At 37.3% G+C, this 20,331-nt stretch overlaps 1 protein-coding gene across 3 annotated transcripts in view; it reads right to left on the bottom strand.

The window, feature by feature from the left end:
- Positions 1-20,331, bottom strand: part of DMD (dystrophin) — a 2,258,239-nt gene that overhangs the window by 317,470 nt on the left and 1,920,438 nt on the right. For all 3 annotated transcript variants that reach the window (XM_037986581.2, XM_073013821.1, XM_073013822.1), the window contains one exon: positions 15,611-15,757. In XM_037986581.2, the coding sequence (XP_037842509.2) occupies positions 15,611-15,757 (147 nt within the window). The remainder of the gene's footprint in view (positions 1-15,610; positions 15,758-20,331) is intronic.

Here is a 20,331-nt window from a genome sequence, read left to right as displayed (position 1 = left end):
CACAAAGATCTACTCTTAGGTAATTTAGATACATTAGCAAATAAAACAGACAATATCCCTGGCCTCATAGAGCTCACTTTCCCATAGTGAAAGACAACCTAAAAAAGTATATCATCACGCCGGGCGCAGTGGCTCACGCCTGTAATCTCAGCACTTTGGGAGGCCAAGGTGGGCAGATCACGAGGTCAGGAGTTCGAGACCAGCCCGGCCAGCATGGTGAAACCCCGTCTCTACTAAAAATACAAAAAATTAGCTGGGCATGGTGGTGCATGCCTGTAGTCCCAGCTACTTGGGAGGCTGAGGCAGGTGAATTGCTTGAACCCAGCAGGTGGAGGTTGCAGTGAGCTGAGATCACACCACTGCACTCCAGCCTGGGCGACAGATTGAGACTCCATCTCAAAAAAAAAAAAAAAAGTATATTAAACATGTTAATTCTGTAGAATGAGTGTATGGAAGGAAAAACCAGGAAAAACAGGACAGATGTTCCTTTTGCTATATATCACCCTAGAACTTAATGGCTAAAAATAACCATTTATCACTATTGCTCATGGTTCTGTGAGTTGACTGTGCTCAGTTGGGTGTTTCTTGCTTGGGTTCTTTCATGTGTTTGCAGTCAGATGGTAGCCAAAGCTGAAGTGATCTGAAGGCTCCATTGGAATGACTGTCACAGACAGTTTTTTCACTCGTACATCTGGCTCCTCACTTGGGATGGCTGCGGATCTTCCGCCAACAGCTGGGGGCTAGCCATGTATTTGTCTTTCCATGCAGCTTCCCCATGTGATTAGCTTAGATTTGTGTCTTCTTCACGTAGACAGCACAGTGACCTTAGAGTAGACTTAGTACAGGGCAGATTACTTTCCCCAGAGTGAGCATTCCAGAAGACCAAGACAGAAGCTGCAAGACTCCTCCTTATCTAGCTTTGGACTTCTTGCAGAATCAATTCTACCTCCTTCAGTTTGTTATACAGGAGCAACCCAGATTTGGTGTGTTCCTCTACACAAGGAACAATTACCCGGAGAGATGATTCACAGGGAGGAGGGGAGTGCCTTCCTAGAAGAGTGATCATAAAAAGGTAAGGGGGAAATGGATTCAGATGGTTGGGAAGAGGGAGATGGGGCAGGTTGCTGTCTAATTAGTGTGGTCAAATTTTAAGAAGGTTTTGAAGTTGAGATTTGAATAACACTTGAAGGAAGTGACAGAGTTAGTCACAAGGATTTCTGGAGAAAGAATGTTCCAGGTAGAATAAAGAACTAGGCATAGTGCCCAGAGAAGAATGCCTGTTTAGTTCTCTAGATGAGAAAAACCTTTCTCAGAAGGTCCCTTAGCTGAATGCCCTTTGTATTTTACTACCTAAAATTGCATAATATGCCCATGTCCAATTCCGAAGAGGGCAATCAAGACTGCGACACCACCACGAAATAGCTCAGGACTATCATTATTTATTCCCTTGGGTTGGAGCTTACCTTGATGCACATGGTATGCGGAGGAGGGTAGATCCTCAACAAGTCTGGTCGCTGCCAGCAAAGGAGAAGGGGGTACATGGATACATTTGGGGAAAAGAAAACAAGAGTATCTTTCTTCACCACACCCTGGGGATCAAACAATACTCCTTTTGCCCCAACAGGACAACTCATCCCATTTTCCCAGCCTTAGATCCTGACTATCAGCAGAGAATTCTCATGCTTGGTGTAAGAGCAGAAAAGATTGGAAAGGAAGCTGTAGTGACCAGGATCAGCATCTAATTCACCCAGTGGCAAAGGTGCCACCATCCACAGATAAGGAGAAGGTTTAAAAGTGTACATTCAACAGATAAGCAGTAGGTAGCATTCATAATGGGAAAATATGACTATGAAAAAAAATTTTTATGTGGCACTGAGATACTTTGAGATGCATGATTAATGAAGGGCCTAATTCAAAGAGGGTAACATTAAAATTCCTAAGTACAGCACAGATACAAAAGCTGTAGCCACATGGACAACTTTACTGCCTCTACAATTTAAGTGTCTGATGGGAATGCCAGACCTAAGAATTGGAATTGGGGGTCCTGACTTGTTTGAAGCAAGTCAAAGTCTTTTTTTTTTTTTAAAGGAAGTCTCGCTCTGTCACCAGTCTGGAGTGCAGTGGCGTGATCTCGGCTGACTGCAACCTCTGCCTCCCAGGTTCATGCCATTCTCCTGCCTCAGCCTCCCGAGTAGCTGGGACTACAGGTGCCCGCCACCATGTCCGGCAAATGTTCTGTATTTTAGTAGAGATGGGGTTTCACCATGTTGGTCAGGATGGTCTTGATCTCCTGACCTCGTGATTCGCTCGCCTTGGCCTCCCAAAGTGGTGGGATTACAGGCGTGAGCCATCGTGCCTGGCCAAGTCAAGGTCTTTTATATTTCCTAAGTGTCACTTACAATAATCCACCTACACTTGAGTTTCCTCTGTTACAAAAAATATAGTATATGAAAAGGTAGTTCAGTAAATGTTCATGGGTGGAAATAGAGGTGAATATTTAGGAAGACTAAATCAAACTGAGATAATAAAGAAATACAAGCTATAATTCAGAGGAATGGAATGCCAAAAGTAAGGGGAGTGGAATCTGAAGTTCATGACTATGCCCTCACATTTGTTTTTTTTTTCCTGCCAGTTGTTGGTAGAAATTATATGAAACTAGAAGCCTGTTCAGTTTTAACAAAAGGATGCAGATATGATGCAACTGTTGAGTACAAGACAAATTAAAATATTTTCTTTCTTTTTTTTTTTGAGATGGAGTCTCCCTCTGTCACCCAGGCTGGAGTACAGTGGCACGATCTCAGTTCACTGCAACCTCTGCCTCCCGGGTTCAAGTGATTCTCCTGCCTCCGCCTCCCGAGTAGCTGGGATTACAGGCACACGTCACCACACCTGGCTAATTTTTGTATTTTTAATTGAGATGGGGTTTCACCATGTTGGTCAGGCTGGTCTCGAACTCCTGACCTCATGATCTGCTCACCTCGGCCTCCCAGAGTGCCGGGACTACAGGTGTGAGCCACTGCACCTGGCCCAAATTAAAATATTTTCATTGCAAATACAGAATACCAAGAGGTTCTATATGTAATCTTTGAAAGTACCCTTTCTTTTTAAAGATCAGGAATTTTTTCACATGTCTAGAAAGAAATTTGGTTCAATTCTATTCGAGATGTATTTATTGGGAACCCATTAGATGTGTAATACAATAAACTATCAATAGATTATAGAAAAGAAGAGAGTCCTTTTACTTACAACCCAGCAGGAAAGAAAGGATTAAATTCTTCTTATAAAGGGAGAACAAACACATTAGAAAAGATGCTGCATAATCAAGTTCAGAAAAGTGAGAAAGTTTAGAAAGGTTTCATAGAGATGAACTGCAGTTCTAATAATAAAACTTAACATTTTTATAACATTTAATAGTTTTGGAAGCACTTTCACAGACCTTATCTCATTGCTTCGCATGGACCTTGCAAGACAGGTGGGATTTGGATAAGTAATTCTTTTAAAAAATGTCTTAGCATATAGTACATTTAGACTGACAAATGCCTTTATTAGAATAAAGGGAAAAGGTATGTGAGAGACATAGAGAGCAAATTTTGGGTTCTAGTTCCACAACTAATTAGCTGTGTGAACTATGAACTATCACGTGGGGTCTTTGTAAACTCAAGGGTTGGATTTCTGGACTTTCTGTACTGAAGTGTAAAACTAAAGAATATTAAAATATTCAGTAATTCAAAGTAGATATTTTAAAAGCAATGAACCACATCAGTAGATTCAATTGCTTTATTATTTATTTTTGTGATTTGATATTTTATTTTTTTTTAATTTCAGTTTTTATTTTAGACTCAAGGGGTACATGTGCAGGTTTATTACATGGGCATATTGCATGATACTGAGGTTTGGAGTACAGTTGAACCTGTCACCCAGGTAATGAGCATAGTACTCAATAGGTAGTTTTTTTAGCCCTTGTCCCATACCCTCCCCCTCCCTTGTCTGGTAGTCACCAGTGTCTGTTGTTCCCAACTTTAGATACATGTGTACCCAAAGGTTAGCTCCTACTTATAAGTGAATACATGCATTATTTGTTTTTCTGTTTCTGCTTTAATTCGCTTAGGATAATGACCTCCAGTTCCATTCATGTTGCTACAGAGGACATGATTTCTTTCTTTTTCATAACTGTGTAGTATTCCATGGTGTATATGTGCCACGTTTTCTTTATCCAGTCCGCCATTGATGGGCACCTAGGTTGACTTCATGTCTTTGCTACTGTGAATAGTGCTACAATGAACATATGAGCACACATGTCTTTTTGGTAGAAAAATTTCTTTTTCTTTGGGTACATACCCAAGTAATGGAAGTGCTGGGTCAAATGGTAGTTATTTTTTCTTTCTTTCTTCCTGCTTTCTTTCTTTCTTTTTTTTTTTTTTTTTTTTTTTTTTTTTTTTTTTTTTTTAGACAGAGTCTTGTTCTGTTGTTGCCTAGGCTGGAGTGCAGTGGCATGATCTCGGCTCACTGCAACCTCCGCCTCCTGGGTTCAAGTGGTCCTCCTGCCTCACCCTCCCGAGTAACTGGGATTACAGGTGCCTGCCACCATGCCCGGCTAATGTTTTGTATTTTTAGTAGAGATAGAGTTTCGCCATGTTGGCCAGACTGGTCTCAAACTCCCAACCTCAGGTGATCCACCCACCTCGACCTCCCAAAGTGCTGGGATCACAGGCATGAGCCACCACACCCAGCCGTTTTTATCTTGGATATTTTTGCAAAATTATTTAAGTGTTGGTTAACCTTATGAAGCCACAGGTTTAGATGTAAGTACTATTCTTCAGAAATTATAGTTTTTTTCCCTAATTTTTTCTCCTCTGGTATAACTTTCTGCTTATTTTTATAGATTTCAATAACGTTTTAACTTAGTTTTATGCATTATCTATTCAAGACATTTATAGAATGCTTACTATATTTATAGAATGCTTACTGACACTGCCAAATGTCAGTAGATATGGTATTCAGGGCCTCTGTCCTTACGGAGCTCACATTCAGATAGGGGAGATAGACTTTCATTAAATAAGCCACCAAACACATAGCTTTAGATTTTCGTAAGTGCTGTGAAGAAAGCAAACAGGATGCTGTCTGTGATAATGATGGGAAATCTTCCCTAGATGTGACTTAATTATACATTAACTCTGCAGTCCATTACTTCAAATGATCCCTAGTTATTCAATTTACATACCAGAATTTTACAACTCTGTTTAGTTAGTCCCAGGCTTCAGGCCATTTAAAACAAAAGATATAGATGAATAGAAAAGTCACTCAGCTTGTCTTCATCCTTCAGATTTCGGGCAAAGGTCACTTTTATTGGGAGGGCTTCCTGATCGCCCTTTCCTGCCTCTCACTCTTACCCCAACGCATGCACACACACACACACACATATTCAGGTCCTTACTATATATTCTGGTAGTGTCCTGACACATTTGTAATTATTTTATGAGATTTAAAAAATTAATGTCTGTTTTCCCAACAAACTATAACCTCCATGAGGGCAGAGAATGTCTGTCTATGACTGAATCCCTATCATCTCAAACAGAGTTTGGTAAAGAGTACACACCAGAAAAAAATAGTTATTGAATGAATGATTGAACAAAGGAGTATTTCTGTTCACTTCAGCAAGAGTTTGATGATTAAACCCTCCTGTTCTACAGAAGAGTGGTTCTAGTTTTTAATCTGTGAATGATTCAGGTTCTGGGTTAAACAGGCAATTCTTGAGATCATGGTCTGAAATTCATATAAACCTCCTACTTTCAATTTCCTCAACTCATGATCCAAGTGATTCCTGACAAATTAATAAATGTGAGAAAGATGCTGTTCTTTTTGTTTGAGGGGTCGAATCATAAATGAATAGGAAACGTTGTCATGTCAATTCAACTTTTTATCAGAGGAGTGGTACTGCATAGCTAGGAGTTCTGACAGATTCCACAGGCAGACTGTCTGGGTTCAAATCCCGGCTCTCTCACTTACCTGATACATGACCACAGGCAAGTCACTTAACCCTGGGGCTCCTCATTTTTCTAATCTGTAAAATGAGGATAAAAATAGTACCTCCCTCATTGGGTTATGTGAGCCTTAAAAGCATTAGCACATGCAAAAGTGCTTAGAATAGTGAATGGCATACAGTAAGTGCTAGATAAGTTCTCGCTATTAATCTCAGTAAGCGTAATGCTCACTAAAATAAATGATTCTCAAATTTATATCATAAGATTACATTGATTGTCTGAATAAAGTAAAATTATGTATAAAGGCTGTACTTCTAATATAATAATTATCTTCTAATTTATTACATTTCCACCCTCCCATCTACTTTAGTAAATTAATTAATATATTAAGGGAAAGGACAACTTATATCACATTGCTCATTATATTAAGGACATTATAGAATTTATAAAAATAAAGAAGTATTAAGATAAACTGTAGTAATTTGAAATTCACTTTGTGGTATTCACCTTTAAAAGTAGCATTTCTGAATTTCATATGCTAGTTTCCATTCCTCTTTATGGAGTTGGCTTTAACATGCAGCTTTTCATGTGGCCTGAAAGGGGATTCTTTCTACTTTCGAGAGGAATGTGCTGTGAAGGAGGAGTGGGGAAGCTTACTGGCAGCCATGTGAGAACAGCAGCTCTTTGAATGCTGGGTATGATGTAGCATGGGAACTGTGGGCAGCTACTGGCGGAGTGTTTCACACGCAGCGGGACAGTGGGAAAGGCAATGAAGAAAACAACCAGTGCAAACAAATGCAGAAGAAAGGGTGGGGCGGGGTCAAACTCCAGGGAAGCAGAGAGGTCAGCCTGGAGAGACAAGAACACTTACAAGAACAAAGAATAAAGCAGTGAGAAACTGGAAGCAAGGGCAAATGTCAGTTGCAGAATAAGGGAAAAGGGCAAGAAAACATGACCATCATGGCAATTTTAAATGCCTGGAACTATGTACATGTTTCTAGTAAGGAACTAGAGATCTCAGGAAACTAAAATAAATGCATGCATGCATAAATACATTTTGCTATTTAAACACATTTACTAGGAACACATTTCATTTTTTAAAACAATAATAAACATACTTACATGGATTACCATAATAGCTAGCCTTAGAACTAGCAAAAATAGTTCCCGATTAAAACCAATTAGAAATTAGTATGTAAAGATCAAGCAATCAAGTAGCCTAATCAAAATATCTGAAAATAATGATATGCTTTTCATTCTCTTAAACTCATAAATATTTATTTGGCTCCTGATGGCTTCATTCCCATTTTATACTTCATATAATTTTTTCATCACATTCTGTACATCACTCATTTTTCCCCCTGTAGTTCCACACATCCTGATGCCTTCAAACAAACAAACAAACAAACAAAAATAGAGAATTCCCTTGAAAACCAGACCATTCTTCTCCTAGGGTGAGAAGGACAGACTCTGGAATATTTTTGGGCCACATTACTGTCAAGGTTACCTGAGCAATTTCAATAGCATTCCTCTTGAGTAAAGTACAATTAGTTGTACAAACACTGAAAACCAAATGTTCTTAAGTTTGACAGTATGCTTTGACCTCAGTATGCTCTAAGGGTGGTCACTGTCCTGGGCATTTAAATTTATACTGTCCTTCTTCAATTCTTTAAAGGGTTTTGTTTACATCCTTTTTCTCCCTAACAGAGTTGAGGTTAAGCATAAATTATTATTCTGTCCTTACTGAAAAGATGTTTTCCGGGAACTTAATTGTCCTTTTTTCACGGGTCATTCTATTCCTAATATCAACAAATCCTTCTGTGACCTAACCTTTTCAAAAACAAACACATTCTTCTTTCTTCTTTGTTCTTTTTATTTCCTTTACTTTTAGCTTTTACAAAACTCCGGCCAGTGGGCACATTAGACTAGGTATTATAGTTGAAATATTTATATAAGAGCAACCTATAGTTTAGAATGTGTTAGAGCAGTTTTTCCTACATCTTACTGCAATCTTTTGGGAGAGGTGTTTTCTAATTTTTTTTAACCCTGTGTATTTCTCATTAACATTCCAAAAACTGGAGAATTGTCACATAATAAAAGTACTGCTAGACATCAGTAGATGTCTGCTAACTGAGAAAAGGCTAGTAGCTGATAAAAACTTGTATGTTTTGTAAAACAACTGCTTTACTTATGAAAAGTAGTGGTATATTGGCAATGTAATTTTGTATTCAAGCTGCAGACAATGCTTGATGCAAAATATATCTTTACACCTCTCTGTAAAACTCTATGATCTGTAGTTTGGGAATGAATTTCTATATGTGGTTACAAATAGACAGCATCTTCTGTGAGCATGATAGAAATGCAGAATTGCAGGCCTCACCCGATACTAAATTTCTGAAAACTACTTTTAGGCCAATGCTATCCAATTGAATTATAACGAGTGCTACATGTACAATTTTAAATGTTCTAGTAGGCACATGTAAAAATTATGCAGAAACACTGTCCATTGTTTTAGCTGAAGCGACAGGCTCACTTCATTCATTTTCAAGAAAAATAACCAAGTTTGAATAATCATAATAAATGAGTGATATTCATTATGACATTTTACCCAAGCAAATACATAAAAATACTATCATTTCAACATGTAATCAGTATAAAAATAATGAGATATTTTATATTTTTTTGGTACTAAGTCTTTGCATCCTGATAGAGATATATATATATATCACTTATAACACATCTCACTTTAGACTGGCTGCATTGAAGGGCTCAATGGCCATATGCAGCTATCATACTCGACAGCACAGTTCTAGACCATGTGATCTGAAATACAGTAAATATAAATCCATATAGCAGCAAATTGTGTTTCTGGGGATCTGTTAACACTTTCCCTTCATCCTTCACGTTTCCCTTTATCTTCCTCTTTATGCCTCACAGAAAAGTTAAGCACTTGGTTCTCCATGATTCTGTAGCACTTGACCACTCCTCCAACACAGAGCTTTTGGGATGGCATTATACTTAATTTCCCCAGAGTCTAAACCCTTCACAGTGTCTTACAGAAGTCATATATATATATTTTTAACTTTTAAATTTGTCTGTACCTGACAAGTACTTAACATAGAACAGGGGTTTTCAAAGTGTGGTCCATGATTCAACAGCATTAGCCTCATTTGAAAGTTTGTTAGAGATGCAGAGTCTCAAGCTCCACACCGGACCTACTGAATCAGAAAATTGGGATGTGGAGCCCAGTTATCTGTGTTTTAATAAGACTTCCAGGTGAATTTGATGCTTGTTAAAATTTGAGAACAACTAATGTAGGAAAACATGTTTATTTGGAGAACGGCTTCATATTTATCATTTTTTCCTAAGTTCTGTGGTAGAACCACAAGCTGAATCATTTTAGGTCTTCTTAAAGAAAGAAAAAGTGAAAGAAGAACATGCTAGAAAGACATCAGTAGATATCTTCTCCTTATCCCCGGTTAGTGATAGGCCCACGTTATTTGTAAGAGCAGATGGCTAGGCACTCTGTCCAGAAGTGACCCCATGATGGAAAATGATTAGTACAGGATCATTAAAAAAGAGATATGAGGAAAATGTTCAAAATCTGTCAATATATTTAAAAGATCAAATCCTGTGCTCAATGATGGTAAGAACAAACATACATAGATACAGATAAAAGACCTGCTTAGAAAATCTTATCTTACCAAAGTAAAGAATATAAATGGCTCTGATGTAAAAATTGCTTGTTTGAAAAAAAAAAAACACTGTTCATTTTTTTTTTTTAAATGAAGTCACACAAATACTCCTATTAGTTAGTTAACTATGATCCCATCATATCCTCTCACAAAGTTTACTACTATGGCTATATAGACCAAGTTTCCAATAAGAAATTATTGAAGAATTTATAAACCAGAGATAATAATGGGTACTGTTTTTGTAGTATCAGTGTTATGATAGTATGTATATTTCTGGTTTCTAACACTGAGAAAGGACGAGAGGGGTGGGTCATTATGGAAGCAATAAAAAAGAATCCATCTTTAAAGCTTTACTTGATATAGCATAAGCAGTAAAGGGAGTTTTGTTTAGTATGTCCTTGGACCAAATAGGATAATTACAATGTCTTCTATGTACACAGTAGATGCTCAATCAGTGTTGATCGAATGAAAGAAGGAAGGGATGAAAGAAGGAATGAAGTGTGCAAAAGATGAGGTTCTAGATCCCTGTGACAGCAAGTTACCACAGAGGTATACAGATGGAGTGTAATGATGTCTACATGACTTTGGAAGAATCTTAGGAAACCTTTAAAAAACATACAAAATTTATGATACTGTTCTTTGACATATATAAAGAATCTCATAACTGGAAATGCCTTCATATTATTCAAATTTTTAAAGGTGTTTGCATTCCATGAGTTCCTACAGTCAAGAAGGCACCTACTCCTTATATTAAGGTGTTTTTGCAGCTTTTGTGCTATTTGTGAGTTTACTCATGAGTAAAGAAAAATGGTATAATATTCCTTTATATACTACTTGTGCTTGGTGAATAAAGAGATTGACTACATTACTCAGTGTGTGTACCATTTACAAATTAGAAAGGTTTATCATCATTTTAACTTTTTTCTCACCTGGTTTAGATATTCATTTCTACTTGGTCAAATATTAGCATTAGTTTGGCTTTAAGAGCTGATTCATTGAAATCATTTTTGGTTGATTTTAATACAATTGCTGAGTTCTAAAGGCAATGAGGAATATAATGCTTTAAAATTTTATATTTGAAACATGTGTGATTTTTAAGGGGTACACTGAACCAGGTTCATTAATCCATTAGTTTATAAAAGGAAGATTTAAAAGTTAATATACCTGAGAATCATTTCGAAAAAGAAGATATATGTAAAAAAGTGAAGTATTTTATACCTGTATGTCCAAAATAGCTTTAAAATATTGCTTTTTTTATTTTTATTTTTTTTGAGATGGTGTCTTGCTCTGTTGCCCAGGCTGGAGTGCAGTGGTATGATCTCAGCTCACTGCAACCTCTGCCTCCCGGGTTCAAGCGATTCTCCTGCCTCAGTTTCCCAAGTAGCTGGTCTACAAGTGTATGCCACCACACCCAGCTAATTTTTGTATTTTTAGTAGTGATGGGGTTTCACTATGCGTTGGCCAGGCTGGTCTCAAACTCCTGACCTCAAGTGATCTGCCCTCCTTGGCCTCCCAAAGTGCTGGGATTACAGGCATGAGCTACCACACCCAGCCGGTATTGCTTTGTTAAGTCCAAACTTAATAGGACTTTGAGAAGAGGAGACAAAAAGAGCATGGGAATAGCAGTTCAAAAAACCTGAGTCAGATCTTGACTGATACAAGTTATGTGACTGTGACTGTGGTACTTCATGTTTCTAAGCCTCGGTTTCCTTACGTGTAAAAGGGAATAATGATAATAGATAATCATAATACAAAATCACAAGGTTGTGATTCTTAGATGAGAGAATGTACATGAGAACTTTTTGTAACTGCAAGGAGTGATGGTTTCCTACACCACAAACAGTCAAATGGTCAAATAGTAACATGCATACCAATGTGTCTACTCTGAGGAAGAAAATAGGACTTCATTCCCACAGAAAATTTCAAACAGGCAAACCAAAGTCTCTTACATTTCTATTAGAAGATTCAAAGTCAATTTGGAACTCTCTATACATTGATTCCATACATAGGTAAATTGTAACTGGGTCTGACTGTATTGTTGGTGGTCACATCTCTTAACTGGTTTCACCATTTTGACTGATATTACAGACAGCTAAAAAACTAGCATGGCTTTCCTTGAAAATTAAATGAATGGATAATGCACAGAACCCAGGATATTCTGATATCAAGTACACACAGACTGATAGTATGTAACTCTAATCTTTCCGTTACACTATTTTGCCCAAATTTAAGACTCTTTCTTTTCTCAGGTTTATATCTACCTTTCTACTACTCCAGTTCTCTACTTTTTTATTTATTTATTTATTTATTTATTTATTTATTTATTTATTTTATTTATTTATTTTTTTGAGACGGAGTTTGGTTCTGTCACCCAGTCTGGAGTGTAGTGGCGCAATCTCAGCTCACTGCAACCTCTGCCTCCTGGGTTCAAGCGATTCTCCTGCCTCAGCCCCCGGAGTAGCTGGGATTACAGGCATGCGCCACCACGCCCAGCTAAGTTTTGTACTTTTAGTAGAGATGAGGTTTCACCATGCTGGCCAGGCTGTTGTCAAACTCCTGACCTCCAGTGATCCACCTGCCTTGACCTCTCAAAGTGCTGGGATTACAGGCATGAGCCACCATACCCGGACAGTTCTCTACTTTTTGATTTTTCTTTGTCTTAGCAGACAGAGGCAAAGATGAACTTGTACTTGGTTTTTATCATGATTTAAAGATTGACATAGCATTGTGACTAAATTCTTTAGTTTCATAGAAATATAATGCCTTTTTTTGACATTTACTATTTAAAAAAATATTATGTCATAATAGTGGTGGGCTCAAGCTTCCCGCCACAGAACTTGGAAAATGCTTTAGCCTCACATACGTTGTTCTAAATATAAAATATTCTCAACAGGACGTATGAATTGCTTTTCCAGTAATGGGAAAAAAACTGTTTGATGTGAACTTCATTTCTTGCTTTCTTCTCTTTCTGAACAAGGCTTCACATTTATAATGTAGCAGAATTATCATCAAAGAAAAGAATGGAACTACCTTGACTCGGTTATATGCAAACCAAAACCTTGGATTTATCAGCTTTCTGCTAAAAACACTTTTTAAGCATATCTTTAAGGTCATGTTAAAGAATAGAAACATGAAATTTGCTACAATATAGAGCAGATACCACAAACTGAGCTGTTTAATAGGAGAAGGCTGTGTATATGTGGGTTTAGGGATGAAGAGTTTAAAAGTTAGAGTTATACAAGGAGAAATATAATTTCAACAAGCCACATTTGTATTATGAATAAAGAAAGCAACTTCATTGGTTTTAAACTAAATTCTATCAAATGTGTATCTCCCCCAGATATCTAGAGATAGAATCACAGGACTGAACTGGATGTGACCTTAGACAAAATAAATTTCCTCATTTAAAAAATGAGGAGAATTAAAGCTGAGAGAGGTTAAATGGCTTTCCCACAATAACATGGTCAAATAATGGCTCAACTTAAGTTTGAAGTTAGACCTCCGAATAGTCACTCCAATGCTCTTTCCTATATCATACTATCTCCTTACATGTGTTTTCCTGTACTTATAACCAAGTTTTTATTCACTGTAATGAATGGCTACATATTAAGCTATTAACATTTTTTTTTTTTTTTTTTTTTGAGATAGAGTTTCACTCTTGTTGCCCAGGCTGGAGTGCAATGGCGCAATCTCAGCTCACTACAACCTCTGCCTCCCGGGTTCAAGCAATTCTCCTGTCTCAGCCTCCCAAGTAGCTGGGATTACAGGCATACACCACCACATCCGGCTAATGTTGTATTTTTGATAGAGATGGGGTTTCTCCATGTTGGTCAGGCTGGTCTCGAACTCCCGACCTCAGGTGATCCACCTGCCTCAGCCTCCCAAAATGCGGTATTACAGGCATGAGCCACTGACTCCAGCCACTATTAACAGTTTTTCATACCTTACATGCAAATAAATACTGCAACTAGAATGGATCACTTAGCATTGATTAAAAAAAAAAAAAACAAAACAAAAAAAACAAAACTTTTTCCACTAGTCATAATCCTTTGACCTCATTTGGAAATCTACATGCCACTGTCACAAATCTTTTACCACATTCTGAAAGCAAATGTGACATTCTACTCTCTAAAGTAAATTATAAAATATAATTCTAGAGCACTTAAATGGGACTAATGTGGCCACTGGTTTCCTTTGGACATTTATTACTTTCCTTATTTACACTTAAGATGAAAAACATACTAAGGATGAAACAGATAAGATTTTAATAGTACTCAACCACTATGGAACAAACAGAGAAAGGCATATAATCACTTAACTATATTCCCTTGCTTTAGTCGATGCCACTTATAACAATCTATAATACAAATACTTTAGGACTATCCATCATGACAAGAATTAAATTATGTGAGATCTCAAGAGGTCTTGGATTTACAACTTATTTTTATTAAAGATCTAGCAATTCTTTAACAGGGCTTTCAATCACACCCCTAAATGGACTGACAATAGGAAAGTGATCTGGTTTATTACATTTTTCTTTTTAAAAAGTTAAAACCAAGTATTTTTAAACCCAATTTCCTCAGGAGCATACCTTCTGCATCCTATGAAATTGGAAAGGAGAGAAAATGATTCTCTAATTCTATAGTTAAACTAATTTTAGGGTGTTGGGGTATAACATGGTATCCTTCACACTGAGAAGGTAGACACATCTCTTCCACCACAACCATTACTCTACGTGAATTAACTCATTCAATGTTACAGTAACCATGTTGGAGATGAGTAAATGGACAACCACAGAGATTAAGTGGTCTCAAGGTCACTCAGCTAATATGTTAGATTCCAAAATCTGTGTACTGTAATACTAATAATAATATCAAGAACTAGAATTTGTAGAGTGTTTATCATTTGGCATGTTTGCTTCCAAGCACTTTCCATTTATTTTGACTTATTCATCCTAATAATAAACTGATATTGTAGATAATTTTATTATCCCATTTTTTTTTTCAGATGAAAGACTGAGGCTCAGAAAGGTTAAGTAATTTGCTCCAGGTCCCACAGCTAGTAAGTGTGACCTTGAGCACACTGACATTCCCTGTATTTATTGTGCAAACCTACGAAAAACTTTCACATGTAAGTTTGTGATAGGATGCTCTTTCTTTAAATGACTTTTGGACATATCTTACTATTGACTCTTGTTTAAATTAGGATTACAAAGGGAAAGATGTTTTTAAGAATCCAAGCAGTAAGAGTACAAAGGAACTGCATGGCAGCAATTCACTTCTTCCATCATGATTCAGCATTATTTTCTATGTTTATTGTAAGAATACTGCTACACAGAGTTTAGATGTTCCCTCTAACTCTCATGTTGACATGTGATCCCCAATGTTGGAGGTGAGGCCTAGTGGAAGGTGTCTGGGTTGTAGGAATGAATCCCTCATGAATGGCTTGGTGCCATTCTCACGGTAGTGAGTGAGGTTTTGCTCTAGCAGTTTTCATGAGAACTGGCACCTCCCCTCCCTCTTTTTCTCCTCTTCTCTTGCCGTGTGATCTTTGTACACCAGCTTCCCTTTGCCTTCTGCCATGAGTGGAAGCAGCCTGAAGCCCTCACCAGAAGCAGATGCTTCTTGTACAGCCTGCAGAACTGAGCCAAATAAACACCTTTTCCTTATAAATTACCCAGCCTCGAGTATTCCTTTATAGCAACACTAAACAGACTAAGACATATACTAAAGTCTAACTTTTCATTGCTTCCAAAATTAATATTAATAATTTGAAAACGTTTAGATGGGAATTATAAACTAATATAAAATATCCTATCCTCACAAATATTACCATGAACATTAAATGAAAAAAGTACTTTCATTGTTCTTTACAAATTGTATCTGTATATTATTTTACTGTAACAAAGGACAACAATGTTTACTATGTGCCTACCTGCAGAAGCTTCCATCTGGTGTTCAGGTCTTCCAGGGTGCTGAGGTTATATGGTGAGAGCTGAATGCCCAAAGTGGTAAGCTGGCGAGCAAGGTCATTGACGTGGCTCACGTTCTCTTTCAGAGGTGCAATTTCTCCTCGAAGTGCCTGTGTGCAATAGTCAAAAGCAAATTGGAAGATAAGAATATTTAAAACAAGAAGAATTGATACCTGGGCTTATTCTCTTTAGGGTGCGGTGCCAGTAAGGTTTGCTCTATGCTATGGTTTGAATGTTTGTGTTCCCCCTCAAATCCCTATGTTGAAATCCTAAAAAATAGAAAGAAAAAGAAATCCCAACACCTAAGGCAATGGTATTAGGAGATGGGGACTTTAGGGAGGTGATTTTTTGGGATTAGTGCCCTTACAGAAGAGACCTCAGAGAGCTACCTAGCTCCTTTCGGCATGTGAGGGTGCAGTGAGAAGGTGTTTTCTATGAGGAATGGGCCTTCCCCAGATACCAAATCTGCTGGTATTTTGATCTTGGATGTCTCAACCTTCAGAACAGTGAGAAATACGTTTTTGTTGTTTCACAACCTATCCAATTTATGGCATTTCTATTATAGCAGCTGGAACAGACTAAAACAGTCTATTATGGTAGTATTATAACAATGGATATTTGTTAATGGAGGAATAATAACTACTATTTGTTAAGCACTTCCTAGGTGCCTAATGCCATGATGAGCTCTATCCATATAGAAACTGATTTTATTTCTTTCCAACAATCCTATGAGGCCAGTAGTTGGAGAATTATAATTTTATATATGAGAAAACAAACTTGCAAGCGTTTGTTTTCAAAACAAACAAACCTTGCCAAGCTCTCATGGGTAAAAACTGAGGAACCTGGGATACATATATACAGGTTTGCCTGCCTCTAGAATATATATTCTTAGCTATTATATTATATGCTTCCCCTAAGAAATTCTGGATTGGCAAAGTAACAGGAAAAAATATATTGTTGCTGGATTCTAAATTCTACTCATGTCACAACCAGAAATGGATCCTTAATTTTTTTACAATAGAAAGAAACATTCAGTCATAAAATATTGCTTGCATACTTTGCACCAACCACATCATAACAGTTTCATTTAGGGAGTAGGATATTTTGTCAAGTCCTAAGAATGACTTCCTGATCTCCTGGTATTTTAGTCTTTGTAGCAATGACTTCAGAAGGCTCCCGAGGGGCTTCTCAGCTCTCTCTGAAGCACTAGAGCAGAAGTCTCTGATGCAATACATCATAGCAATCCATTGAGCAGAAGAACCCTATGCAGATATGGGGAGGATATTACCATGCATCATATCTACCCTATCGAGATGGCATTTATGGATCTTTAACATGATGCACGATGTCCAAATGTTCCAATAAGCAATTTCTAAGGGACAAATTCCCTCACTTAGGAGAACGGTTTGTGTAATGTAATGTCTGTGTACAAGGACAGCATCACTTACTTGACTACACGTGTTGTTTTGACTTGCTTGATCTGGGCAGGTGTTATTTCTCTGTCTGGTTCACCATGTTGATAAAACCACGGGTTACACTGACCTCATTTATAAGCCTTGCATTTCTTCCCACTCCAAATCAAAGGAGCCAGTATGTACATTCAAAATAAGAATGACATTATCCTCTCAAATCAACCCGAATACTTCACTAAACTGTGGTGTTGTGTAGAGTATAAGACTGTTATGTAGTTCTTAGATAATAATATAAGACATTGTGATAATCGCTCTGTTTAACTTAAAGTTTTAAAAAGTGATCATTAAAAACATTACATTAAGCAATCATGGGGTTTCTTTTGGAGGATAATGAAAATGTTCTGGTATTAAACAATGGTGATGGTGGCACAATCTTGTGAATATACTACACACCATTGAATTGTACACTTCAAAAGAGTGAATTTTAAAGTATGTGAATTATATATTAATAAACACAAACAAAAGAGACCCCTTCTGACCACACACATACAAAAAAAATCATATGTGATGTATTCATCTTTATTCAACTTCATGTTAGTGGAATGCCATTGGAATCAGTGTGAAATTCAGAAAGTTTTATAGGGGTTGATACTAAATATTATTCCATTTCCTTATGAATAAATACATGGATTAAAAGTATCAGAATAAGTGCCCATGGAGAAAGGTGGTTTAAATCCGTATATATGAATACTTATCTCTAAAAGGAAATGATCCATAATAATTTTGTTTCGCATCATAGAAAGGTTAGAAAACAGATTTCTTAAATGTCAATGGGGGAAACTTGGACAGGGACAACGATTACAAAATGAAACCATTCTCTTCTGGATAATAACATGCATTTCTAGTAGCCACAAATAAATATCATGTGAGGGGAAACTGTAAACAGGAACCTCTGCAGAGAGGGCAAGCCAGCAGGCAGCATCTTTCAGTAATACAGGTGAGTCCTTTGTGTTAATCATCTCTCTTTACAAGCAAGACTCTCAAGCCAGTAAGCTGATCATCCTACCTCGTTAAGTCATATCTAGATTTCAGTTCCCTTTAGGTGACACAATGTACATTTTCAAATGTCTCTTATTAGAATATTTTGATTTTCATTTTCTCCCCCAAATTCCTGAGCACACATTTTAATCCTGCATCAATGTTTTGGAGGATGAAAGGGATTCAAAAATAAGTTTTGGTACTCATAATTAATTGCAACGTTCTCCCTTTTCCTCTCTTTTTTTTTCTTTTTAAAATTTACTTTTCTTCTTTAAAGTTTACCATAAGATCTTGTCATTTCTTTCTTTTTTTTTTTTTTGCTCCTTTCAAGCAATGATAATGGAAGTTCTCTTAACTAATCTCCACTTAAGACTCACCAAATTAGCCAAAGTCTTCATTCTGTTTGTGAAACAGCAGTGATGGGAACCTCGCACAGCCTCAATAAAATGTTTGAGGTGCCTGTCAGTATGTGTGGACCTTCTGCTCCCATTAGTTGACTTTTTACAACCGTCAGTTGTGTGTATGTTCTCAAACCTATCTTTGCCAGTAACTATTGTGACTACATAATTTCATAAATATCTCCTAAATCATAAAAATATTAGTTTAAAAAGAAAAGAAAAAAGTTATGATTTCTATAAAAACCAGGCCAAGTACTCTGGAAAGCTGCTTCAAAAAGAAAAAGAAAATAAATAGTGTTTAAGTAGTTGTGAACAAGACAACTGCTAAAGATGAAGAAAAAAACCCAGACCAGGCGCAGTGGCTCATGCCTGTAATCCCAGCACTTTGGGAGGCCGAGGCGGGTGGAAGGGTGGATCACTTGAGGTCAGCAGCTCGAGACCAGACTGGCCAACATGGTGAAACTCTGTCTCTACTAAAAATACAAAAATTGGTTGGGCGTGGTGGTGCATGCCTGCAGTCCCAGCTACTCGGGAGGCTGAGGCATGAGAATCGCTTGAACTTGGGAGGTGGAGGTTGCAGTGAGCCAAGATGGCACCACTGCACTCACTCCAGCCGGGGTGAACCAGCGAGACTCTGTCTCAAAAAACACACACAAAAAAAGGAAAAAATGCCAAATGTTCAGTTTAATCTGAATTCCTAAATTTCTGTTAAAATATTTGACAATGGAAGCTTTGATTGGTGCGAGGTCAGTTGATAAACAGATAACTGGGGGCAAAGGTTCACTTCAGGGAAATCTCTAGACGGGGCTGAGCAGACTAAAGGACTGCAGTCATCTAGAAATCATGAGGGCACTCAACACATGAAGGTGGAAGAAAGGAGATAACAGATGGTAGGAAAGATAAAAAGGAAAAGGAGGCAGGAGAATGCTCATGTCAGTCTTCACTTTGGCATTTGACTTAGTTTTGGGTAGCAGCTCTGTACCACCCAAGGATGGCTCACTGCTGTGGGCTCTCAGAGCCCAGAAACATACATAACAAGAAGTATGGCCACCTAAACACAGAGTCACAAGACCCTCACCCTGTAAAGGGTGAACACAGGTACTTTGCTATTTAAATAGATGTGACATTGGTTTGGCTATATTTCACGGATTAGAGCTTTTAATATGACACACATAAATTTGTGTTTAAATTATTAAACACTATACCTAAAATGTCAAAAAGCACAGTTAATGCTGGGCAATACAATGTGCTATTTAAATGATATCAGGATTGCATTAGGTTTTATTCTAGCTTGGAAGCAGTTAGTGAGAAAACATTGAAGAAAGCCATTATACGGTGGGTTTTCTTCAAATCACTTAAACATCTGGAATATGTTCTCCATGAAACAGAAAACCAAGTCTAATTTTATTATGGCTAGTTTCACGCAGGCAGAATTTTCAGTTCATTAAATGTTGTCTGATTATAGATACAAAAGTACTGATTTAGAATGATATGTAAGTCTGATATAATAAGTTTTTTCTTCATAAAAATTAAATTGCCTGTCATATCTTTGCTTATCTTTATGTAGCTAAGGATTTGTTCAAATACACATTTAAAATTACAGTCATCTACTACTTTTCTAAGACAAGGAAGGAATTGTCTATTAACAAGGGAATCTCATTTTTGAGAGAGGAATTTTGACTCGACAGTTAAGAGAACATTCCTACTGCAAAGCACAGAAAGTCAGTTGGAAAGACTGGAAAGAGTAAATTGAGGGAATTCTGCTTGGAGGGGTTTTATTTCCTCTGTGAAGTAGGAATCAACAGACCTGGTATAGTCTGCAGTGCCTGGCATAGC

This window comes from Chlorocebus sabaeus, chromosome X (genome assembly GCF_047675955.1).
Source record: "Chlorocebus sabaeus isolate Y175 chromosome X, mChlSab1.0.hap1, whole genome shotgun sequence".
Taxonomy (NCBI): Eukaryota; Metazoa; Chordata; class Mammalia; order Primates; family Cercopithecidae; genus Chlorocebus; species Chlorocebus sabaeus.
Note: the sequence above shows the minus strand (reverse complement) of the source record. Positions and strands in the feature narration are given on the sequence as shown.